This window comes from Bombina bombina, chromosome 6 (assembly GCF_027579735.1).
Source record: "Bombina bombina isolate aBomBom1 chromosome 6, aBomBom1.pri, whole genome shotgun sequence".
NCBI classification, from domain to species: Eukaryota; Metazoa; Chordata; class Amphibia; order Anura; family Bombinatoridae; genus Bombina; species Bombina bombina.
Window position 1 is genome coordinate 39,627,949 of NC_069504.1, and position 27,523 is coordinate 39,655,471.

At 41.1% G+C, this 27,523-nt stretch overlaps 1 protein-coding gene across 1 annotated transcript in view; it reads right to left on the reverse strand.

Moving 5' to 3' along the window:
- LOC128662571 (uncharacterized) overlaps positions 1-27,523 on the reverse strand; it is a 249,132-nt gene that overhangs the window by 174,461 nt on the left and 47,148 nt on the right. Inside the window, exons 6-10 of the mRNA XM_053716379.1 lie at positions 25,344-25,405; positions 16,616-16,759; positions 15,996-16,181; positions 15,752-15,854; positions 7,031-7,172 (exon numbers count right to left, since the gene is read on the reverse strand). Coding sequence (XP_053572354.1) covers positions 7,031-7,172; positions 15,752-15,854; positions 15,996-16,181; positions 16,616-16,759; positions 25,344-25,405 — 637 coding nt within the window. The remainder of the gene's footprint in view (positions 1-7,030; positions 7,173-15,751; positions 15,855-15,995; positions 16,182-16,615; positions 16,760-25,343; positions 25,406-27,523) is intronic.

Here is a 27,523-nt window from a genome sequence, read left to right on the forward strand (position 1 = left end):
GAGGGGTGTATTTATAGGCATTTTTGAGGTTTGGGAAACTTTGCCCCTCCTGGTAGGAATGTATATCCCATACGTCACTAGCTCATGGACTCTTGCCAATTACATGAAAGAAATTACTGCCATATAGTGCTCCAGAAATGGGCTGTCTTCTAAGCCAACTTCCCTGCTTTTCAAAAAAAAGATAGAGCGCGAAGAAGGTAAATTGATAGAAGTAAATTAAAGTTGTTAAAATCACATGCCCTGAATCATAAAATAAACATTTGGGGTTTCATATCCCTTTATAGGGCCAAAAAAAAAAAAAAAAACATTCATGAGGAAGAACAGCATTTAATCACAGTATTAAAAAAACACAAACAAAATATTAAAGTTGTTAAAGGGACAGTCAAGTAAAAAATGTACCAGATTCAGATAGGGCATTTCATTTTAAACAAATTTACTTGTTATCATCAAATTTGTTTTGTTCTTAGTATTCTTTGCTGAAAGCTAAACCTACGTAGGCTCATATGCTAATTTATAAGCCCTTAAAGGCCGCCTCTTATCTCAGTGCATTTTGACAGATTTTCAGTTAGACAGCGCTAGTTCATGTGTGCCATATAAAGATAACATTGTGCTCACTCCCGTGGGAGTTATTTATGAGCCAGTCATGATTGGCTAATATGCAAGTCTGTCAAAAGAACTTAGATAAGGAGGCAGTCTGCAGAGGCTTAGATAAAAGGTAATCACAGAGGTAAATTATGCTTACCTGAATTTTATTTCCATCGAGGGGAGGAGAGTCCACGACTTTATTCATTACTTGTGGGAATTAAGAACCTGGCCACCAGGAGGAGGCAGACACCACAGCTAAAGGCTCAAATACCTCCCCTACTTCCGTCATCCCCCAGCCATTCTGCCGAGGGAACAAGGAACAGTAAAAGAAATATCAGGGTATAAATGGTGCCAGAAGAACAAAAACTAAAAAATTTTGACCCGCCGACTGGAGCAAAGGGCGGAAACCATGGACTCTCCTCCCCTCGATGGAAATAAAATCAGGTAAGCATAATTTATGTTTTCTATCTAAAGGGGAGGAGAGTTCACAGCTTCATTCATTACTTGTGGGAATACCCAAGCTCTAGAGGACACAATGAAAAAACGGGAGGGCAAAAGGGAGGTGGACCCTTATCAGTGGGCATCACAGCCTGTAAAACCTCTCCAAAAACTGCTTCCGCCTAAGCAAAACCTTCAAATTTGTAAAATTTTATAAAAGTATGTGAGGAGGACCAGGTAGTTGCCTTACAAATTTGCTCCATAGAGGCCTCATTCTTGAAGGCTCAAGAAGAAGCCACAGCTCTAGCTGAATGAGCCGTGATCCTCTGAGGAGGCTTATGTCCCGCTGTCTCATAGGCTAAGCAAATCATGCTCCTCAACCTAAAGGACAAAGAAGTTGAAGAGGCCATCTGCCCCTTGCGCTTCCCTGCATACACAACAAAAAGAGAAGTAGATTGTCTGAAATCCTTTGTTGCCTGAAGATAAAACTTCAAAACTCGAAACACGTCCAAGATATGAAGTAACCTCTCCAAGTTATGAAGAGGGATTAGGACAAAGGAGGAACTACTATTTCCTGATTGATATTACGGTTAGACACCACCTTGGAAAGAAATCCAAAAACAGTGCGCAAAACTGCTTTAGCGTGAAAGACCAAATAAGGAGGCTGAAATTGCAAGGCCGCCAACTCAAAAACTCTGCAAGCCCATGCAATAGCCAACAGAAAGAGAACCTTTCAGGAAAGAATCTTAATGTCAATAGAGTGCATAGGTTCAAACGGAACCCTCTGAAACACCTTCAGAAACAAGTGCAAGCTCCAGGGAGGAGCGGACTGTCTAAAAACAGGCCTGATTCTAGACAGAGCCTGAAAAAAAAAAAGACTGAATATCAGGAAGCTCAGCGAGCCTCTTATGCAACAAAACAGATAATGCCGATATCTGTCCCTTCAAGGAACTGGCAGCAAATCCTTTCTCCAACCCATCCTGGAGAAAGGACAGAATCCTGGATACCTTAACCTTGTGACAAGGATATCCATGCTTCTCACGCCAGGACAAGTCCTCCACACCTTATGATAGATGCGACGAGAGACCGGCTTCCTAGCCTGAACGAGTATCAATCACTCTCAGGAAAAACCTCTTTTGGCCAAGACTAAGAGTTCAATCTCCACGCAGTCAGCCTCAGAGAATCTAGATTTTGATGTTGAAAGGGACCCTGAGCTAACAGATCCCTGCGACAGGGTAACCTCCATGGAGGAGATGATGACATCCCCACCAGATCCGCAAACCACATCCTCCGCAGCCACGACAGAGCAATCAGAATAGCCAAAGCTTGCTCCTGCTTTATGCGGGCCACTACACGAGGTAGAAGTGGCAACGGTGGAAAAATGTAAACTAGGATGAACCCCCAATGCACCGCTAAGGCATCTATCAGCTCTGCCTGGGGATCCCTGGACCACGACCCGTATCTGGGTAGCTTGCAATTGAGTCTGGACACCATGAGGTCTATCTCCGGTGTCCCTTGTGACAAATCTTCGCAAACACCTTGGGATGGAGAGACCATTCCCATGGATGGAAGAAATGTCTGCTGAGAAAATCCGCTTCCCAGTTGTCCACACCCGGAATGTGGATTGCTGAGAGCGAGCAGCTGTGGTACTCTGCCTATTCCAAAATCCAAGAAACCTCCCTCATTGCTAGAGAGCTTCTCATCCCCCCTGGTGGTTGATTTAAGCCTGTAATGCCTGTCTAGAATCTGATGAAGCTGAAAGACCCCAGGAGAGGCCATGCCTTCAGAGCATTGTAGATCGCTCAAAGCTCCAGAATATTGATTGGGAGGAGAGACCATTTTCCCTGTGTCATCCTGGCACCCCAAACTAGCTCCCCATCCTGCAAGACTCGCATCCGTGGTCACAATCTCCCAGGACGGATGTCCCCTGGGACAGTTCTGGACAGATCCACCAATAGAGGGAGTCCCTCGCCCGATCGTCCAGAGAAATCTGTTGGGATAGGTCTGTATGATCGCCGTTGCACTGACTCAACATGCACAACTGAAAAGGTCTGAGATGGAACCTGGCAAATGGAATGACATTGATGCTGGACACCATGAGCCAGATCACCTCCATACTCTGAGCCACCGAGGGACTGGAGGAGGACTGAAGGGCAAGACCGGAGGACGCAATCTTCCTGCGTTGCTGATCTATGAGAAATATTCTCATGGATATAGAATCCACCCTGTTGCTGGGAATCATGGAGCTCTTTCCTGAGTTTATCTTCCAACCGTGAGATTGGAGTAAAAGAAAGGGCCCTCGAGTGATCTTCTGCAAGAATGACGGCGCCTGGACTAGGATGTCATCCAGATAGGGCACCAATGCAATGCCTCTGGATCTGGCCACCACAAGTATTGTTGCCATACCAAAAGGGAAGAGCCACAAACTGGAAATGTTGGTCCAGAAACGCAAATCTCAGGAACCTGAAGTGATCCCTGTGGATTGGCACATGAAGGTAGGCATCCTTCAAATCTATTGTCGTCATGTACTGACCTTCTTGAACTAGGGGCAGAATAGATCTGATAGTTTCCATTTTGAACAATGGAACAGCCAGAAATTTGTTTAAACATTTTAGGTCTAGATTCGGGCGGAAGGTGCCCTTCTTTGGGACCACGATAATGTTTGAATAGTTCCCTAGACACCTTTCTGCTGGGGGTACTGGTACAATTACTCAGAAGAGAGATCCCTCACACATTCTAGAAAGGAGTCTCTTTTCTGGTCTGGAAGACAGATTTGACATGAGGAGTCTGCCCCTGGGCGGATGAGATCTGAACCCTATCCTGTATCCTTGGGTGACAACCTCCAGAACCCAAGGGTCCTAAACGTCCTGCAACCAGATAATCTGCCCCCTACTTGGTCCGGAGACCGGTTGGGGGCCGCCCCTTCATGCCGACTGTTTCGGCGGGCTTCTTGTTCTGCTTGGGCTTATTCCAAGACTGCACTGGCTTCCAAGTGCCCTTGGAATGATCCGCTTTTGCGGCGGGCTGTTGCCGTTGGGCCTTGTCCGCATGAAAGGGACAAAAAGTAGGTCTCTTAGGCTTAACCTTATCCTGCGCCCTTGCCTCCCGTAACTGTTGATATGATCGAGTCCAATCCTGGACCGAATATGATCTTTCCCTGAAATGGAAGGGATATCAGTCTAGACTTAGAGGTCAGGTCCTCAGACCACCACTTTAGCCACAGAGCCCTGCGTGCTAATACGGAAAAACCATGACACCTTAGCGTTCAGGCAATTAATTTGCATATCGGCATCACACCCTCAGGGCCTTAATTCTCTCCTGTATCTCGTCGAGGAGAGTCTCCCTCTCCATGTCAGACAGATTCGCACCAATATGGTGCAGCTGCGGCAACCGCTGCGGGCTGAAAAACAAACCCTGTGTGTTGAAACATCTTTAACATGTTCTCTAACTTTATCCATGGGCTCTTTAGCGAAACTATCCTCAAAGGGAATCGTTGTCTGCTTCGTGAGCGTAGAGATAGCCCTATCCACCTTAGGGACAGTCCCCAATAGCTCAAGCTGAGATTCGGGGACAGGGAACAGCTTCTTAAAAGAAGGGGAAAAGGAAGAACCTAATCTCTCCCATTCATTCTTAATGTTAGCCATCTTAACAGGAAATCGGAAGGTCTGGGGCACCACCCTGTCCTCATGTACTTTATCATGCTTAGGAGTCTAAGGTTCCTCCGGTAGTTTAGTTTCCAGAACCTCGATTGTAGCCAGCACTTGCTTCAGCAAAAAGCGTAAATTTTCCATCCTAAATCTAAAGTCAGACTCCCTCTGCAGTTGGAGCTTTAGATGACAGACTCCGACACAGAAGGAACGTCTTCCGAAATATCCAATGGAGTAGATGACCCCTGGGTCGGATCGCTATATTTTACCATGCGTTTAGCAGAATGAGGTAAGGCACTAATCACCTTAGACACCGCCTTTTGCAGTTGATCCGCAAAATCTGGCGACCAACGGATCTCTTCCGTAGGAGAAATAGTCTGCCCTGAGGCGCTGCATGTGTAATCGGAGATGAATGTAACGAACGCACCTCACTGGACGGAGAACCATCAGAGGTGGACAGCTCAGTAGTACTAGACATACTATTCTTTCTAGATGTCGTAACTTTATCAAGGCATGTGGAACATAGTTGAGCAGACGGCTCTGCCAGAACCTCCTCACCAATAAACACAGGTACTAGACTTTGTTAAAGACGGAGTACCCTCTAACGCGTCAGAGTCCTCCATGGCTTGCGCCTTTATTATAGACTAGATATAATATAAATAAAATGGCACCTTTATAACCTCCAATGGCCGGGGCACTCACAACCTCCTATGACCCGGACCACAGAAACCATTAAGTCTTCTGCAACCGCCAGTCAAGGAGAGGAAGTCGAATAAGCCACACCCAGTCAGAAGGAATGCCTCGCAGGACTGCCCCTGCACTAGAGAGAAAAACGCACCAAAAACGACCGCTCAAATACTCCCGGAAATGAAACTAAATGTCCACCCATTGCCAGAGCCTCATCTCACACATATCACAGCAATGACAAACAATATTATGTACAACCCCCCCTTTTCAATAATCCCCCTAACAGGGATATTAACCCTTGATTTTATAAAGATAAAACGGTATCACACTGACCCTGTCTTCTGAGTTTTCATTACATGTATAAAAAAAAAAAAATGAAACAATCTTACCAGAATCTATGCTGTGGAACAGGAACACGGCCTCTCAAGTGTGACAGAGTAGTAGCGTCGCTCCTGACATGGACTTGAGTGAAGAAAGCAGGCAGCGAAACTCGTCAACATTGATTGCTTATGGAGCTGTTAGAATGAGTCGGGATGGTTTCACAGAAAGACTACCTGCATCTACAGACTAACATTCACCCAAGCTCTCACTGAGAGGACTACTTAAAACTCCAGTCCCATTGCGAAGAGTACTACACTTCATAAGAGACTACTCCGAATCTTCCGACACTTCTCTGCCAACCTCCTGTGACGAAAGGCAAAGAATGACTGGGGGATGAGGGAAGTGGGGAGGTATTTAAGCCTCTGGCTGGGGTGTCTTTGCCTCCTCCTGGTGGCCAGGTTCTTAATTACCACATGTAATGAATGAAGCTGTGGACTCTCCTCCCCTTTAGATGGAAAGTATATTAATATAACTTGATTATGCAAATCTGGGGAATGTGTTAAGGGATCTTTTAATTCTGGAGTACTGTCCCTTTAAATTTGACTTGCAGCTAGTACAGCTGTATTTGTTGTGTACTATCCGCAGGAGCATCTGCATCAGCCAATGAGTCTTCTCAAAATTAACAACTGATAAACCTGTGTTAGTTTCAGGTTACAGTTAAACAACTTATTTGGGTTTTGTTTTGTGTTTTTGTTTTTTATACCTTTCAGTCAAACATTAGTGTTTAAATAACCCCCCCCCCCCCCCACTATTCTATATCCAAGTTCACTGCCCCTTTAATGAGTTTCATTGAATGTGCAGTGCATGTATAATAAAGTGACATACTAGTGCAAAAATCGCACTCTAAAAAGGGCTGCAGTTCTCTGCTGCTTCAAAGTGGGACAAGTTTTAGGTTTAATCCTTCTGCAGGGGTTAAACACAAAGTTGGAGCAGCAATAATGCAAAAATTGCATGTTGTGAGGAATAAGCGCCTGCAGCTTTATACTAGAATGTCCCTTTAAGATATTAAAAAAAACTATTGCCTTCTGGCACATTTTGTAATAAGCGAAAATAAGTATCACAATCAGTGTATAAATGACAAATAAATCAAAGAAATAAAAATTGCTATAATAACCTGGGCATGAATTAAGTCAATAAAAACCTTTATAAATGCCTCTGATGTTGCAGTATTTATGTCCAAAAGTATCTGCTATGACGTATTGGCATCCTATGAAACAAATCTATTTTACAATAATTATCTGATTTGCTGCTGCATTTTATGGCAGAGATACTGAACACCTGGGGTCACTTACCTTGCTATTGCCATCCCGATGTAGTAGGACAAGGGCATTATGGACAGGAGGGAGAGGGTAAATTTGACTGGCGAACTGGTGTAATTGTTGTGGCTGTCAACATAACCCAAGACCAGGGACACAATGACCAATAGGATCAAGTCTAGAGGTAGGAGGTTAAGGTATAATGCACAGCTGGCCATAATTAGAGATGTATGAAACCTATGGAACAAAAAGCTTGAAGACAATGTAACACCAGGCACTGGATTAGGTTCTAGATTAGACAGAACGCACAAATCTGTTAGTTGGTTCCTTCTGATAAAATGAGTAAAACCAAGAGAGTAATTATCAGATACATAGGGGCAGATTTAAAAGGTATTTAAGTATTAAACTATAATGTATAAAATACATTCATTTTAATTAAACATATTTTTCCCTGTGTGTTTTTAATCCAAGCATAATAGTTGTGCTCCTGTGCCAAAGGCAAATGAGCCAATAATGAGCACGAATACATGTGAATTGTGTCAGTGATTGGTGCATACACATGTGCAGCTGGACAGGGGGGTTAAACACATAGTAAAAGGAAGGCAAGTTTTTTTTATTAAAATGTTCTAACAAAAGAAAGCATAGGATCACATGACAGTGTCAATTTAAAGAGGTTTGTGGAAGCAAAGAAGAGTACAAGCTTGTAATGGTTGTGGGTTTCTCAGAACCAGAAATGGCTTCTTTATTTACCATACTTTACTACACAGCTATATACAGTATATGCCAAGCATAGCTCATCAGATTATATTATACCTAGTTCTATTCATTTTAACTATTAAGCCTTTTGTTACACAAAGAACTAGAAAGGTCAAAAATGAAATGTGCATACATTTGAAATAAGCATTTTTGCAATCAGCTAAAATACTTCTTCTGTGGCATATGCACATATCCTGTGAAGGTCTGTGCACTAGTATTCAAGCTCAGAGAGCAGAAGACTGTGTGTATTGCTTCTGTGAAGACTTTACTTTGTTTCATACAAGAAACCACTGGTGTAGTGTCTGAATACTGGTGCACGGCCTTCACAGCAAATGTGCGTATGCCGTAGAAAAACTAAATTATTTGTATACTGTAAAAATATTTCCATTTCACATAGAAATGCACCCATGCACATTTCATTTTTGACCTATCACTTAAAAAACAGAATTTATGCTTACCTGATAAATTACTTTCTCTTGTGGTGTATCCAGTCCACGGATTCATCCTTTACTTGTGGGATATTCTTCTTCCTAACAGGAAGTGGCAAAGAGAGCACACAGCAGAGCTGTCCATATAGCTCCCCCCTCTAGCTCCACCCCCCAGTCATTCGACCGGAGGTTAGGAAGAAAAAGGAGAAACCATAGGGTGTAGTGGTGACTAGTTTAAACAAAAAAAAACATAATTTATGTAAGAACTTACCGGATAAATTCATTTCTTTCATATTAGCAAGAGTCCATGAGCTAGTGACGTATGGGATATACATTCCTACCAGGAGGGGCAAAGTTTCCCAAACCTCAAAATGCCTACAAATACACCCCTCACCACACCCACAAATCAGTTTAATGAATAGCCAAGAAGTGGGGTGATAAGAAAAAAGTGCGAAAGCATAAAAAATAAGGAATTGGAATAATTGTGCTTTATACAAAAAGTCATAACCACCACAAAAAGGGTGGGCCTCATGGACTCTTGCTAATATGAAAGAAATGAATTTATCAGGTAAGTTCTTACATAAATTATGTTTTCTTTCATGTAATTAGCAAGAGTCCATGAGCTAGTGACGTATGGGATAATGAATACCCAAGATGTGGATCTTCCACGCAAGAGTCACTAGAGAGGGAGGGATAAAATAAAGACAGCCAATACCGCTGAAAAATAATCCACACCCAAAACAAAGTTTAAATCTTAGAATGAAAAAACTGAAATTATAAGCAGAATAATCAAACTGAAACAGCTGCCTGAAGTACTTTTCTACCAAAAACTGCTTCAGAAGAAGAAAACACATCAAAATGGTAGAATTTAGTAAAAGTATGCAAAGAAGACCAAGTTGCTGCTTTGCAAATCTGATCAACCGAAGCTTCATTCTTAAATGCCCAGGAAGTAGAGACTGACCTAGTCGAATGAGCTGTAATCCTTTGAGGCGGAGTTCTACCCGACTCAACATAAGCATGATGAATCAAAGACTTTAACCAAGATGCCAAAGAAATGGCAGAAGCCTTCTGACCTTTCCTAGAACCAGAAAAGATAACAAATAGACTAGAAGTCTTTCGGAAATCTTTAGAAGCTTCAACATAATATTTCAAAGCTCTAACTACATCCAAAGAATGCAACGATCTTTCCTTAGAATTCTTAGGATAAGGACACAATGAAGGAACCACAATTTCTCTACTAATGTTGTTAGAATTCACAACCTTAGGTAAAAATTTAAATGAAGTTCGCAACACCGCCTTATCCTGATGAAAAATCCGAAAAGACGACTCACAAGAAAGAGCAGATAATTCAGAAACTCTTCTAGCAGAAGAGATAGCCAAAAGAAACAAAACTTTCCAAGAAAGTAATTTAATATCCAGCGAATGCATAGGTTCAAACGGAGGAGCTTGAAGAGCCCCCAGAACCAAATTCAAACTCCAAGGAGGAGAAATTGACTTAATGACAGGTTTTATACGAACCAAAGCCTGTACAAAACAATGAATATCAGGAAGATTAGCAATCTTTCTGTGAAAAAGAACAGAAAGAGCAGAGATTTGTCACTTCAAGGAACTTGCAGACAAACCTTTATCCAAACCATCCTGAAGAAACTGTAAAATTCTAGGAATTCTAAAAGAATGCCAAGAAAAATGATGAGAAGAACACCAAGAAATGTAAGTCTTCCAGACTCGATAATATATCTTCCTAGATACAGATTTACGAGCCTGTAACATAGTATTAATTACGGAGTCAGAGAAACCTCTATGACTGAGAATCAAGCATTCAATCTCCATACCTTCAAATTTAAGGATTTGAGATCCTGATGGAAAAAAGGACCTTGCGAAAGAAGGTCTGGTCTTAACGGAAGAGTCCACGGTTGGCAAGTAGCCATCCGGACAAGATCCGCATACCAAAACCTGTGAGGCCATGCTGGAGCCACCAGCAGAACAAACGAACGCTCCTTTAGAATCTTGGAAATCACTCTTGGAAGAAGAACTAGAGGCGGAAAGATATAGGCAGAATGATACTTCCAAGGAAGTGACAATGCATCCACTGCCTCCGCCTGAGGATCCCTGGATATGGACAGATACCTGGGAAGCTTCTTGTTTAGATGAGAAGCCATCAGATCTATTTCTGGAAGTCCCCACATTTGAACAATCTGAAGAAATACCTCTGGGTGAAGAGACCATTCGCCCGGATGTAATGTTTGGCGACAGATAATCCACTTCCCAATTGTCTATACCTGGGATATGAACCGCAGAAATTAGACAGGAGCAGGATTCCGCCCATACCAGTATTCGAGATACTTCTTTCATAGCCAGAGGACTGTGAGTCCCTCCTTGATGATTGACATATGCCACAGTTGTGACATTGTCCGTCTGAAAACAAATGAACGACTCTCTCTTTAGAAGAGGCCACGACTGAAGAGCTCTGAAAATTACACGGAGTTCCAAAATGTTGATTGGTAATCTCGCCTCCTGAGATTCCCAAACCCCTTGTGCTATCAGAGACCCCCAAACAGCTCCCCAACCTGTCAGACTTGCATCTGTTGAGATCACAGTCCAGGTCAGAAGAACAAAAGAAGCCCCCTGAACTAAACGATGGTGGTCTGTCCACCACGTCAGAGAGTGTCGTACAATCGGTTTTAAAGATATTAATTGAGATATCTTTGTATAATCCCTGCACCACTGGTTCAGCATACAAAGCTGAAGAGGTCACATGTGAAAACGAGCAAAGGGGATCGCGTCCGATGCAGCAGTCATAAGACCTAGAATTTCCATGCATAAGGCTACTGAAGGGAATGATTGAGACTGAAGGTTTCGACAAGCTGAAACCAATTTCAGACGTCTCTTGTCTGTCAGAGACAGAGTCATGGACACTGAATCTATCTGGAAACCTAAAAAGGTTACCCTTGTTTGAGGAATCAACGAACTCTTTGGTAAATTGATCCTCCAACCATGTTCTTGAATTAACGATACAAGTTGATTCGTATGAGATTCTGCTAAATGTGAAGACTGAGCAAGTACCAAGATATCGTCCAAATAAGGAAATACCACAATACCCTGTTCTCTGATAACAGATAGAAGGGCACCGAGAACCTTTGTAAAAATCCTTGGAGCTGTTGCTAAGCCAAACGGCAGAGCCACAAACTGGTAATGCTTGTCTAGGAAAGAGAATCTCAGAAACTGATAGTGATCTGGATGAATCGGAATATGCAGATATGCATCTTGTAAATCTATTGTGGACATATAATGCCCTTGCTGAACCAAAGGCAGGATAGTCCTTAGTTACCATTTTGAATGTTGGTATCCTTACATAACGATTCAATATTTTTAAATCCAGAACTGGCCTGAAGGAATTCTCCTTCTTTGGTACAATGAAGAGATTTGAGTAAAACCCCAGCACCTGTTCCAGAACTGGAACTGGCATAATTACTCCAGCCAACTCTAGATCTGAAACACATTTCAGAAATGCTTGAGCCTTCACTGGATTTATTGGGACATGGGAAAGAAAAAATCTTTTTGCAGGAGGATCCAAAGATCCAAATTTCTTTGAAAAATCGTAATCTGCCCCCTACCAGCTGGGCTGGAATGAGGGCCACACCTTCATGTGGACTTGGGAGCTGGCTTTGGTTTTCTAAAAGGCTTGGATTTATTCCAGACTGGAGATGGTTTCCAAACTGATACCGCTCCTGTAGGGGAAGGATCAGGCTTTTGTTCCTTATTGTGACGAAAGGAACGAAAACGATTAGTAGACCTAAATTTACCTTTAGATTTTTTATCCTGTGGTAAAAAAGTTCCTTTCCCCCCAGTAACAGTTGAAATAATAGAATCCAACTGTGAACCAAATAATTTATTACCCTGGAAAGAAAGGGAAAGCAGAGTAGACTTAGAAGACATATCAGCATTCCAAGTTTTAAGCGATAAAGCTCTTCTAGCTAAAATAGCTAAAGACATATACCTGACATCAACCCTAATGATATCAAAGATGGCATCACAAATTAAGTTATTAGCATGTTGACGAAGATTAACAATGCTATGAGTATTATGATCTGTTTCTGGTTGGAAGCTTTAGCACAACAAGTAAGTTGAGGCTGCAGCAACATCCGCCAAAGATATAGCAGGTCTAAGAAGATTACCTAAACATAAGTAAGCTTTTCTTAGAAAGGATTCAATTTTCCTATCTAAAGGATCCTTAAATGAAGTACTATCTGCCGTAGGAATAGTAGTACATTTAGCAAGAGTAGAGATAGCCCCATAAACCTTAGGGATTTTGTCCCAAAACTCTAATCTGTCAGATGGCACAGGATATAATTGCTTAAACCGTTTAGAAGGAGTTAATGAATTACCCAAATTATTCCATTCCCTAGAAATTACTTCAGAAATAGCATCAGGGACGGGAAAAACCTCTGGAATAACTACAGGAGGTTTAAAAACCGTATTTAAACGTTTAGATTTAGTATCAAGAGGACCAGATTCCTCTATTTCTAATGCAATTAAGACTTCTTTAAGCAAAGAACGAATAAATTCCATTTTAAATAAATATGAAGATTTATCAGTATCAATCTCTGAAACAGAATCCTCTGAACCAGAGGAATCATTATCAGAATGATGATGTTCATTTAAAAATTCATCTGAAAAATGAGAAGTTTTAAAAGACCTTTTACGTTTACTAGAATGAGGAATAACAGACATAGCCTTCTTAATAGATTTAGAAACAAAATCTCTTATGTTAACAGGAACACCCTGAATATTAGATTAATTGAACATTACTAAAGGAAATATTATCTGCATTAACAAGTTTGTCATGACATTCATTACAAACAACAGCCGGAGGAACAGATACCACAAGTTTACAACAAATACACTTAACTTTGGTAGATCCAGCATCAGGCAGCAATTTTTCCGAAGTATCTTCTGATTCAGGGTCAATCTGAGACATCTTGCAATATGTAATAGAAAAAACATATAAAGCAAAATTGATCAAATTCCTTAAAAGACAGTTTCAGGAATGGGAAAAAAATGCCAATGAACAAGCTTCTAGCAACCAGAAGCAAATAAATAATGAGACAAATAATGTGGAGACAATAATGACGCCCATATTTTTTAGCGCCAAAAAGACGCCCACATTATTTGGCGCCTAAATGTTTTAAGCGCCAAAAATGACGCCACATCCGGTAACACCGACATTTTTGGCGCAAAAACGTCAAAAAAATGACGCAACTTCCGGCGACAAGTATGACGCCGGAAATGACAAAGAAAATTTTTGCGCCAAAAAAGTCAGCGCCAAGAATGACGCAATAAAATGAAGCATTTTCAGCCCCCGCGAGCCTAACAGCCCACAGGAGAAAAATTCAAATTTTAAGGTAAGAAAAAATGATTATTCAAATGCATTATCCCAAATAATGAAACCGACTGTCTGAAATAAGGAATGTTGAACATCCTGAATCAAGGCAAATAAATGTTTAAACACATATATTTAGAACTTTATATAAAGTGCCCAACCATAGCTTAGAGTGTCACAAAAATAAGACTTACTTACCCCAGGACACTCATCTACATGTAGTAGAAAGCCAAACCAGTACTGAAACGAGAATCAGTAGAGGTAATGGTATATATAAGAGTAAATCATCGATCTGAAAAGGGAGGTAAGAGATGAATCTCTACGACCGATAACAGAGAACCTATGAAATAGACCCCGTAGAAGGAGATCATTGAATTCAAAAAAGGCAATACTCTCTTCACATCCCTCTGACATTCACTGCACACTGAGAGGAAAACCGGGCTCCAGCCTGCTGCGAAGCGCATATCAACGAAGAATCTAGCACAAACTTACTTCACCACCTCCATGGGAGGCAAAGTTTGTAAAACTGATTTGTGGGTGTGGTGAGGGGTGTATTTGTAGGCATTTTGAGGTTTGGGAAACTTTGCCCCTCCTGGTAGGAATGTATATCCCATACGTCACTAAGCTCATGGACTCTTGCTAATTACATGAAAGAAATATACCTGACTTAATAGCCAGGACGGGCCGTGGACTGGATACACCACAAGAGAAAGTAATTTATCAGGTAAGCATAAATTCTGTTTTCTCTTGTAAGATGTATCGAGTCCACGGATTCATCCTTTACTTGTGGGATACCAATACCAAAGCTTTAGGACACTGATGAAGGGAGGGAACAAGACAGGTACCTTAAACGGAAGGCACCACTGCTTGTAAAACCTTTCTCCCAAAAATAGCCTCAGAAGAAGCAAAAGTATCGAATTTGGAAAATTTGGAAAAAGTATGCAGCGAACACCAAGTCGCTGCCTTACAAATCTGTTCAACAGAAGCCTCATTTTTAAAAGCCCATGTGGAAGCCACTGCTCTGGTAGAATGAGCAGTAATTGTTTCAGGAGGCTGCTGGCCAGCAGCCTCATAGGCCAGACGGATGATGCTTTTCAGCCAAAAGGAAAGAGGTAGCAGTTGCCTTCTGACCTCTCCTCTTACCAGAATAGATGACAAACAATGAAGTTGTTTGTCTGAAATCCTTAGTTGCTTGTAAATAGAACTTTAAAGCACGAACCACATCAAGATTGTGTAACAGACGTTCCTTCTTCGAAGAAGGATTAGGACACAGAGAAGGAACAGCAATTTCCTGATTAATATTCTTATTAGACACAACCTTAGGAAGAAAACCGGGTTTGGTACGCAAAACTACCTTATCTGCGTGGAACACCAAATAAGGTGAGTCACACTGCAAAGCAGATAACTCTGAAACTCTTCGAACAGAAGAGATTGCTACCAAAAACAAAACTTTCCAAGATAAAAGTTTAATATCTATGGAATGTAAAGGTTCAAACGGAACCCCTTGCAGAACTGAAAGAACTAAAATTCAGACTCCATGGCGGAGCCACAGGTCTATAAACAGGCTTGATTCTGACTAAACGCTTGAACGTCTGGTACCTCCGCCAGACGTTTGTGTAAAAGAATAGACAAAGCAGATATCTGTCCTTTTAAGGAACTAGCTGATAATCCTTTCTCCAATCCTTCTTGGAGAAAGGACAATATCCTGGGAATCCTAATCTTACTCCATGAGTAACCCTTGGTCGAGAGAGACCCTATTGCTTAGAGCCGGCAAACAGAATGACTGGGGGGTGGAGCTAGAGGGGGAGTTATATGGACAGCTCTGCTGTGTGCTCTCTTTGCCACTTCCTGTTAGGAAGGAGAATATCCCACAAGTAAAGGATGAATCCGTGGACTGGATACACCTTACAAGAGAAAGATGTAATGCTTAAGAAAAAAAGATTATCGATTTGAGTTAATGACCTAATGTCAGATTTCATGTGTGTAGTTGTGTGCCCCACACCCCCTGAGGCTATGAATAAAGGTCTAATAACCAACAGGATTATGGGTAGTTTGTAAATGTAGTTTAAGATCTAACTCAACTTTTTTTTGTTAAGTACAGTTTTCATTCCTCAAACAATATTTGATCACTCAATTACCTACAGAATGCTCTTCAAAAAGAAACTTACAAAAGCCTCAACAGGTAAAGGATACTGACTGCAAACACGTTGAGCCCATCCACAGTGTATTTGTAGTAGTAGATATTAATGGCGTGATAGCAGCACAGGATTATTTCAGTCTCATATGAAACCTCCACCTAACAGACATATTCTGAGGTTAGATTCTGCTCTGCTTCAAGAGCATACAGTAAATATGGTCTCCTTGGGGACTTTATCACGTCTACAAAACCTCAGTTGAGGTGTGAAACAGGCCTTGCCTCCCCACTTGGGTCACATACCTTGCTTGAAGGGCGGATGTGCACATTTTCTGGAGGCATTAACAACACCTTGTAAAGCGTTCTGGCATTCATCTTGGATATTGGTATAAAAAATACAAGTATCCAGGACATAAAGGAAGCCAGGCCGTGAATTATTGCAAGCAATGGGAATCCTATCAGGAGCCAGAGGTAAGTGCTAAGTCGCCACTAAGGAACAATTAGAAGAAAAAAAAAAAATATATATATATATAAATATAGAAAGGTAGAGATTTAGAGAGACAGATTTTCTAAGGCACCTGCTAAATCCTCAGTTGATCACAATCTCACATATACTGTCGCTATAAACGTGATCGAGATTAACAAAAGTAATTTATAAAACCTAATTTGCAAGAAGTTGTTTGATATGTTAATTTTTCTGTTTTCTACACACATATTGATAGCAAATAAATACCAGAAGACCTATCAAGTAGGCTCATATGTATTTCAGAAGTGTAAGATGAATGTATTCTGAGGTTAGCCTTATGTAAATCTACTGAAATCTTGTACATGAGGGGTGGAGATCTACTCTATACAGAAATCTTACAGTCCAATACATCCTGCTGATCTATACATCACAAGGAAAGGAAATAAAATCATCTCACCCAGTAGTTGACTGTGGGATCCTGGAAGTCTGCTTGTGAGTCGCATTTTTGTATAAGTGGTGATTTTTCAGACTCTTCTACTTCTGGAATAGCCTCACATTTAGAGAACCTCACCCAGCACTTTCTGGTGTGCGCATGCCCACTCTGCAAAAGGCCCACAGTTCAGTCAATAGTGTCTGTGCTAAACTCTACTAATTAGCAGTGATTTTAGTTTGTGGTGTTTTGTGTTTTAGGGGCAACCAGTTTTATTGTAAACACAATTTATGCTTACCTAATTTATTTATTTTTTTTATAGTGGTGAGCGTCAAAGATCCATTACTCCTGGGAATTGCTCCTTGGAATTACTGTTCCCTACCACTAGGCGGAGGCAGATTCCCAAACCCCAAGAACTCTATAAAACCCCTCCCACCTCACCAGTATCTAATTCTAACCTATAGCTAAGCACAAAGAGGAAGGAAAAGTAATTGGAGCCAACAAAATAGGAGCAGGGATTAAAGATGTGCGCAAAACTTCCCTGCTTGTTCTAAACTATGCTGGAGGGGTTGTGGAGGGGTTGGATCACAACTCCATATTTGGTTGTGGAACGCAGTGACACTGGTACTGAGAGCCATAAGATTACCGCAATCTTTAGCGCCCCAAAGGCTCTTTTACATCTAGGTTTACGGGGGGGCTCCCAAAACCAGCGAAATACTTATCTACATATTATTGGCAACCAAATTAGCAATAACACCTATGTGGCTTAAACAGGCTATACCTTCCTTAAACAGGTGTTAGACAGGTGTTAGACAGTATTCTTCCATTCTATGAAAGAAGTGGATGATATCAGAGTGAACGGTCAAACAGAGCTTCACAGTGTTATCTGGGTGGCGTGGGACAACTTTCCACCCCTCTACCCTGCTGAAATTTAGTGCTTATTGTTATACATCTTTACAGTCACTGGTAATTCCCCACTAGGAGTTAAATACACGATTCACTTATTGCGTTAGTATAGGATGCACAACTGTCAAATGTATAATGTTATTCTTGTTTGAGTACCAATTTAAGATTAGAATTTACATAATATTAAGAGTACAAACTGAGTTATACCTACCTTAACCTGCCTCCAAGAAAACTATATGAATCAAAAGCTTCAACAAAGAATCCAAGGAATCATATTCTCTGAACCTCCTAGAACCATCAAAAAGAACTGAGCACCTAATTAGTATTATCACACCATGAAGCACTAACAGAATCCAAAACATGGAGACCACTGAATAATATAGAACGAACAACAATGTCCCAACTTACTGTACATAGATTAAAAAAAACAAAAACAAAAAAAAAAAAACACAACCTTAGCCTAAAAATAAAAAAATAAAGAGAAACAAAAAAAAGGAGTAGAAAACTATTCTTACAGTTGAAATGGCTAAATGAAACATAAAACTTCCAAAAAAAAGTTTAATATCCACCTGATGCATAGGTCCAAAAGGAGAAGAAAAAAAACAAAAACAAAAAAAACACTGCAAAATCCTCAATACCAAATAAAAGGTTCCAAGGAGAAGTTGAACAACAAACAGGCTTGATTCTAGACCTGGCTATGTCTAAAACCATGAATGCCAGAAAGATAATCTACTTATGGGACAGAAAACAATTCAAAAGAAGTGGCGGATAAACCCTTATCCAAACCATGCTGTCAAAATAGCAAGAAATCTGGGAATTCAAAAAGAGCTGTTGTTCGTTCCTGGTAGAGCGCTTCTCTCTTTGTATGCAAATTATTATGACCCTGGGGAAGTCTCCCTATGGGTGATGGGGGAAACCAGACGTGGACTCCTTGCCCAGTGTGCTTAGAGGAATGTGGCTGCACCTCACTGACGAGGCCCATAGGAGGCCGAAACGATTGTCTGGGGTTGTCATGTTCCTTGTTCAGAGGAGAATTGCCTGGTATTTCGGGGCTGGACTGACCTTACTTGGCGGGATCAGACTGATATACTTAAGGAAAGTTTTCTTCTGTGAAAAGCACACTGGTCTAAAAGAGGCTGCTTCCGGGTGGTAAATGGCCATAGAACAAGCCACTGAGCTGTTCGTTCCTGGTAGAGCGCTTCTCTCTTTGTATGCAAATTCAAAAAGAATGCCAAGAAAAAAAAAAAAAAAAAACTTGAATCGAACCCCAATAAATACATTTCCTTAGTCAGACTTACAAGCCTGTATAAGGAACTCAATAACTGAACAAATAGTTAAATATTTCTGATTAATTTCAATGCCAACAAGCCAAGAGAACTAGAATCCAGATAGAAAGAAGAACCCTAAAATAGAAAGTCTGGATAAAAAAAAAAAAGAAGCAGTCAGAGAAAAAAGGAAATTTATGCTTACCTGATAAATGTATTTCTTTTGACATGATGAGTCCATGGATCATGTAATTACTACTGGGAATATTACTCCTGCCCTGCCGGAGGCGGCAAAGAGCACCACAGCAAAACGGATATCACCTCCTTCCCCTCCCACTCCAGTCATTCGACCGAATTATAGGAGAGAAAGGAAGTAACAAGGTGCAGAGGTGTCTGAAGTTTATAATAACCCAACAACCTGTCTATTGAACAGGGCAGGCCGTGGACTCATCGTGTCAAAAAAGAAATAAATTTATCAGGTAAGCATAAATTTTCTTTTTAAATGACACGAGGAGTTCACAGATCATCTAATTACTACTGGGAATCAATACCCAAGCTAGAGTACACAGATAAGGGAGGGACAAGACAGGTAACCTAAATGGAAAGCACCACTGCTTGAAGAACATTTCTCCCAAAAGCGGCCTCAGCCGAGACAAAGGTGTCAAATTTATAGAACTTAGAAAAAGAGTGAAGAGAGGACCAAGTTGCAGCCTTGCAAATCTGTTCCACAGAAGCTTCATTTTTGAATGCCCATAAGGAAGCAACAGCTCTCGTGCAATGAGCCGTAACTCTCTCTGGAGGTTGCTGTCCAGCAGTCTCATAGGCAAAACGTATGATACTCTTCAGCCAAAAAGATAAGTAGCCATGGCTTTCTGTCCCTTAAGTTGTCCAGAAAAAAAAAACACAAATAAGGCAGAAGATTGACAAAAATCCTTAGGTCGCCTGTAGGTAGAATTTTAGAGCACGTACCATGTCTAAATTGTGCAGAAGCCGTTCCTTCTGAGAAGGATTAGGACACAAGGAAGGAACAACAATCTGATTAATGTGCCGGTCAGAAAATAGTTTAGGAAGAAATCCTAATTTTGTACGTAAAACTACCTTATCCGAATGGACAATAAGGTAAGGAGACTCATACTGCAATGCCGAGAGTTCTGACACTCTACGAGCAGAAGAAATTGCAACAAGAAACACTTTCCAAGATAACTTAATATCTAAGGAATGCATATGCTCAGAGCCCTTTGAAGAACATTAAGAACTAAATTAAGACTCCAAGGAGGAGTAACTGGTTTAAATACGAGCCTGATTCTGACCAAGGCCTGACAAAAAGATTGCACGTCTGGTACATCCACCAGACGCTTATGTAACAAAATAGACAAGGCAGATATTTGACCCTTTAGGGAACTTGTCGATAATCCTTTCTCCAAGCCCTCTTGTAGAAACGACAAAATTCTAGGAATCCTAACTCTACTCCATGAGTAGCCCATGGATTCACACCAATAAAGATATTTACGCCATATCTTGTAATAAATCTTTCTAGTTACAGGTTAACAAGCCTGGATCATGGTTTCTATGACCGATTCTGAAAAGCCCCGCTTGGACAAGATTAAGCGTTCAATCTCCAAGCAGTCAGCTTCAGAGAAGCTAGATTTGGATGAAGGGCCCTTAAAGTAGAAGGTCCTTCCTCAACGGAAGTCTCAAGGGTGGAAGCTTAACTTTACCACCTCCTTGCTCTTAACATAGGCAAAGAGTATGACTGGGGTGGGAGGTGATATTTATCAGCTTTGCTGTGGTGCTCTTCACCGCCTCCTGCAGGGCAGGAGTGATATTCCCAGTAGTAATTAGATGATCCGTTGACTCATGTCATTAAAAAGAAACCTGAACAGAATTAGATCTGCCTACCAAATACTGCAGGAATAAGCTGGAATAAAACAATCAAAGCTCTTCCTGACAAATCTTGGCAATGACCAGATAATAGAAGAGGAGATGGAGATGATGGAGATGGATAAATCGAGATATTCCAGCTAGAACAAATCCTCCCACCAGGTGCAGCTACCTGGGTGCAAATATAGCCAATAATATTTTCAATAAATACTGCACTCTCAGGATTTGCAAGGTCAGCTTTAATAGATGTTTCAGGGAACTCAAGTCCCTTTCATCAGATCAAAAATCTTTATAAACCTCAAAAGAACAGTGTGAACCAGAACCCAACCAGGACCAGCCTGCAGACCAGGGTTCAATGAACTGTTCAAGAGCTTAACTGAAAATTCCAACCCCTAGCAGGGCTAGACAAAAACAAACAAGCTCTAAGGCTTAAACCTTGTCTTAACATTTTATTTTGTGTGTTACTTCTGCCGGAAGCAACCACCATCTTAACCATAAAATCGCTAGTATCTAAATCCCAGATAAGATAAGAATTTCCGAAAGGAAGATTATAACAGTCTCGAGCTCCGGAAATAAAAGAAACATATCCTAACCGGAACAAAATAAAGGAGGCAGCATCCGCAGGCGAAACAGCAAAGGAATAGAAACACAAACAAGGCCAGCCTGTAGGAGACCTGATTCCAGAAGAGCTCAGAACTGGGATTAGATACATAAACAAAAGACAATCAGGTGTAGGATTCACATCCCTCCCCTCATCTAGCGTTGTTTGCCATCAGAATCAGAAGACTGAGGATCCAGAGGCAAATTAAGACTAAAATCCTCCAGTACCTGCCGCCGCAATACACGCATGCGCATCAGACTGACTTGAAAGGCAAAACTCTTCTCCGGTGAAGCATCTGAAGGCCCTGGATCCAGCCGGCTGTCCCCCTGAAGCCACAGAGGGAACCACTCCCCCAGAGGAAGGACCCGTCAGAATAAAAAGGACACGGATAAGCTCTTGGCTGGCGACCCACAAAAAGCTGTAAATGCGCCAGCACCACTAATATGGCCATGCACAACCATGTAGCAACCTCTGGTGGAAAGAAACCGCCTTCCGGGAGAAGGGGTAACGGAATTCGGGACAACTGCTTGCGTTGGAACAAAATATTCCAGGGAACGCGCCTAATAGGACACATAATCCTCAGAGGTGGTTGGCTCAGCAGTCTCCAATCTCTCAGAGTGAGAAAAGTGCTTTCTATTAAGGAATACAGAACATAAATGATTGGGCTGAATTACCCGGGCCTCCATACAATCTAAGCAGGAGACAGAATCTGAGTCAGAAAATCCTCTGAAAAAAAATCATAATCCTTAACTTGACCAGACAAATTTCAACAAAAATAACTGGCACCTCACCGCCCCCCCCCCCCCCAATGGGCTGGGGCACTCACCACCTCCTATGACCTAGACAAGCAGAGAAACAGGTCCTCTCCATCGCCACTTGGTCACGATTCAGAAATGGAGAATCAAAACATGACCACACCCAGTCACAAGGTGCGACATGTTGGCCAAAGAAAAGCATGCCAGTCCACAAGAACTGTGTAGCTTTAAAAAAAATAAAAAAAATAAAAAAATAGTACGTTCTATAATAGCCATGAGCCCCAACGTTTCTACACATAAGCATCACATAAACATGATTAAAGTCCCCCACTGCTCAATAACCCCCCTCAGGATATTAACCCTTGATTGCATAAAAATTAAGGAGTCCCACTGAGACACTGTCTTCTATCGTTAACATGTGTGTAAAAAAATGAAACTATCTTACCGGAATCTATGCTGTGAAACAGTAACACGGTCCTTCAAGTTTGACAGATAGTAGCATCGCTTCTGACATGGACTTGAGTGAAGAAAGCAGGCAGCGAAACTAGTCAACGCTGATTGCTTATGGAGCTGTTAATATACGAGTCGGGATGGTTTTCGCAGATACTCTCCCTACATCTCTGGACTAACTTTCATCCATTGTCTGAGAGGCTGACAGGACTACTTAAAACTCCAGTCCCATTTTGAAGACTACTACCCTCCATAAGAGACTATTCCATAAACTTCTGACACTTCTCTGCCAACCTCCTGTGACAAAAGGCAAAGAATGACTGGGGGATGAGGGAAGTGGGGGAGGTATTTAAGCCTTTGGCGGGGTGTCTTTGCCTCCTCCTGGTGGTCAGGTTTTGTATTTCCCAAAAGTAATGAATGCAGCTGTAGACTCTCCCCGTTTGAAAAGAAAAGCAATCTTTGAGGAACCAGTAAACTGTTAAGAAAAATTACTTTCCAACCAGGTTGTTGAAGAAACTACAAGTCTGCAGGAGAGAAATACTGCAGAATGAAAATATGTAACTTGAACCAAGATATCATCCAGACAAGGAAACCCTGCAATACCCTGAAAACAGATTACAAATAAGAGAGTGTATCCGGTACCTTAGAGAATATTCTGAGAGCTGTACCCAGACCAAATGGAAGAGAAAAACTGAAAAGCTTGTCCAAAAAAAGCACATCTCAGAAACCAATGATGTTCCTAGAAATAAGGACATAAAAAGGGAAGCAACCTTAAAATCTATTGAGGACAAACTGAACTCACATTAGAGTCTAAAATAGTTATTTCAAAAGTAGGAACTTGAGAAACATCTTCAGTGTCTAGATCAGCATAGATCCTTACTAATGAAAAGGTTGGAGATCCCATCTACCTGAGCCTACAGAGTTCCTAGGAACACAGAAAAAAAAACCCTCCCTTGGGAGGCCTTGATCTTAAAACTATTTGATATCCTTGAAACTATAAGAAGAATAAAAAGGAACCTGAACTGACTGAAACCCCTACCCAAAGCCTCTTAATCAAGGGCTGCACCTACCTGCAAACTTGGACGGGGAAGAAGATCTTCTTAACCTTCTTAGGTCTGTTCCAATTCAACTAATGGGCACTGGCCCTGTCCACATATACATTGGTCTTGTATAGTGCTCAAATCCAGTAAAATTCACTAACATTTAGCAAATAGCATTCTAATTATTTCCAGACAGAAAGAGAAGAACTCAGGCAGAAAATTATTTGAGCCCTGTTCTAATGAAAGGGAAAAAACACAAATTTGACCTTGAAATGTACTACTTGTCCTGAGGAAGAAAAGCGCCTTAATCCCAGACACTGTAGAAAAGAAATGGAAATCCAAACCAGAACCAAATAAAAACTCAGTAAAAAAATAAATAAAAAAATAAGTATTAGAGAATGTCAGCAGACAAGATTCTAATAATACACTTCTAGAAAGAACAGCTAAAGACATAGCATTAATGTATAACTGTAAATAAAGTAATACAAGACAAAAAAAATTAAATCCAAAATATTGATATACTAATAATTATATACAATGATTCAGTTATACTAATTGATACTTTATAAATATCAGTCTGAGTTCTCCGGTGGCAATAAATACGAACGTGGGCCCACTTCCACAAAAGGTATACCGTATTTGCACAAATAAACTCAGCTGAAAAAGTTCCATTGATTGTATAAGTAACATTAAGTTTCATTACGGATTGTCTAATAATTTGAGCATTCTTAAAACGTCCTTATTTTATATATCTTCAATGGGAGAAAATTACCAGGTTCATACACTCACGGGTAATTCCACATCAATCACAGACACTGCGTTCATACAGGAGTAAAGTCAGAAGTGGAGGTATTCAAAAGCAGAGTAATTTTTAACATCCTTTGACCATTATCATCATATCACATAAGGACGTCCGACTCACCAAGTAGGCAAATATATCTCTGTTGTAAAATTAGTACCATGCAACTTTGTAACGCAGCTTGCTTATCATGCGCTTACCTTGATTGTAGGTTCTCTTAGCAGTTTTGCTTCTATATCCAACTTACAAGAAAGCTGTGACTTACGCCATCCGTTCATCCTTTCTCTCTGCAGTCATGACTGTTTCCCTTCCGTGAGTGTACCTGTATCTCAACCACCACTGTGATTCCGATATCTCTGGTGAGCAAGGAACATGGAGGGTACATAGCCTTGGGACAGTTATATATAGGTGATTTGAGATATATATAAATATCGATATAGCGCAATAACCTAAACTGCTTATCAAGTGCCAGGTAAATAAAGATATAGTACTTGCCTAAAGGCACTCTGCTACTTAAGAAAAACCAGTAGGAAACCAAGGTCAGTGCTGAAATACAGGAATAGGAGAATATTGACAAACAGGCAGAGGATAAGTCCCTGCAACCCTCATGGCAAGGCCTGTAACCAAAACCCCACTGGAGAAATTTAACTTTTAAAAATCCAAATATATCCCTCTGACAAACACTGTACTATTAGGGGAAACGGACCTCAACTGGATCAGAGGCAAAGTCAAGACCGAGTTACTGGTGAGGTGGGAGGGGTTTTATAGAGTTCTTGGGGTGTGAGAATCTTTGCCGCCTCCTAATAAATTTGAGTAATTCCCAAAAGTAATGAATCGTGAACTCTCCCCACCTGTATGAAAAAAACAAGACTAGACACAGAGCAAAGCTGCCTCCTACATTGACGGTTGTCTACACACAAACAAAATTTATATGGCGACATAAGCTTAATCATCTTAAAACGTGGGAAGTGACAGAGAACACTCTGGCCTCTATCTTCTGACAGTAGAGAATCCTTGATTTTAATACCTGGAACAGTTGGCTCCATCCCTAGACTCACCTTTAGAATAACTTTTCCAAAAGGCCAAATAAAATATCCAGCGAGTCTCCAGCACAGCACCCCTATAAGACAGGAACACAAATGATCTGCTCATTAATCCTTTGACATTTTTTTTGGCGATGTCTACATAAAAACCCATTTATACCAGCTGCATGCCCACATCAGACAAGATGCATATCCCAGCAAGCACCACGTGGTCTGATACCCTTATCTAGTGTGGTCAGGTTAGGTAAATTAGCATATACAGGATTAGTAAATGGAAGGTGAGAGAACACTGGGCACATCAGCGACATTGACAGAAGCCATGGGCAGCTTCGTTAACATCCAAATGTGGAAGGCATCAGCAGCACGTTCGGGTCTTTTCGGAGCAGGATTACTTCTTATGAAAGTGCAACACACCAAGATCAGGATTTGCACAGATCACTGCATTGTATATTATGCATTTATTATGCTATTGTGTTTGCGGTTGTTAGAGAAATAAGAGGGTTAGGCAAAAGATACAGTTTAGTACCTATGAACAACTGGAAAAATAATTTAAGGAGACCCCTGAAGAAGCCTTATTAGGTGAAACCTATGTACTAAACCATAGTGCAGGACAGAAGTGCTGTAAATGTCTCATTGTGTAATCCAGTGTGCCGTGGCACACTAGTGTGCCGTGAGAGATCCTCAGGTGTGCCGCAGCAGACTGACAACAGTGCGGGGGTGTCCCTCTTTCAAATTTTGAAATATTGGGGAGGTATGTGACAGGCTCATCGGGCATCATTTACAACCATGACATTGACATTCATTCACAGACAATCATTATGATCGTTTGTGAATGAATGTCAGTATGTCATGTATAGTTTGTAGGAGGCATGGCATGACAGTACAGTACAGTATATATATATATTTTGTATTATATATACTGTATTAGGCTACAATGTGTGATTTTGTAAAATTTTGGGATGGTGGTGTGCCACAGGATTTTTTTAATGTAAAAAAAGTGTGCCACGGCAAAAAATGGTTGCAAATCACTGGTGTAATCTATGCTTTATTTAAACACATCATCTTGACCCTCTCCTGCTATTTGTGCAGAGCTTTCTGACCACCTGTAGTCCGACTGGAAGGTGACACGTTCACCAATCTCCTCTGCACTGAGTATTTAAATACTGGAACAGCTTTGAGATCACAGCTGGCTGTAGAGTACATGAGACTACCCTCCATATGCTGCCCGAGTCTGTATTGTTCATGTTAGCATCTCTAACATTTAAAGGGGCAGTAAACTTACAAACTAATGTTATATAATTCTGCACATAGTGCAGAATTATATAACATTAGCTTGCCAGCAGCTTTATACATAAAATGTATCTGCAATACTTTAATGTGAAAGCTCCCTTTTCCAGAACGCTGCTCCTTGCTCTACTGAGCGGGTCTGGTTTTTCCACAGCGCATGGCGGCAACACTGTTAAGTCACAGTGTGCCCGGTCGCGCCATTAAAATGAATGTAGCTCACTCCTGCTACTAGACCAGAGCGGGAGCGAGCTACATTCATTTTAATGGTGCCACCGAGCACACTGACTAGACAGTGTTGCCGCAATGCGCTGTGGAAAAACCAGACCCGCTCAGTAGAGCAAGGAGCGGCGTTCTGGAAAAGGGAGCTTTCACATAAAATTCATCAGCAATACTTTAATGTATAAAACTGCTGGCAAGCTAATGTTACAGTGGATATAAAAAGTCTACACACCCCTGTTAAAATGGCAGGTTTCTGTGATGTAAAAAAACAATGACAAAGATAAATCATTTCAGAACTTTTTCCACCTTTAATGTGACCTATAAACTGTACAACTCAATTGAAAAACAAACTGAAATCTTTTAGGTGAAGGGAAGTAAAAATAAAAAAAATAATATAATATGGTTGCATAAGTGTGCACACCCTTAAACTAATACTTTGTTGAAGCACCTTTTGCTTTTATTACAGCACTCAGTCTTTTTGGGTATGAGTCTATCAGCATGGCACATCTTGACTTGGCAAGATTTGCCCACTCTTCTTTGCAAAAACACTCAATCTGTCAGATTGCGAGGGCATCTCCTGTGCACAGCCCTCTTCAGATAACCCCACAGATTTTCAATTGGATTCAGGTCTGGGATCTGGCTGGGCCATTCCAAAACTTTAATCTTCTTCTGGTGAAGCCATTACTTTG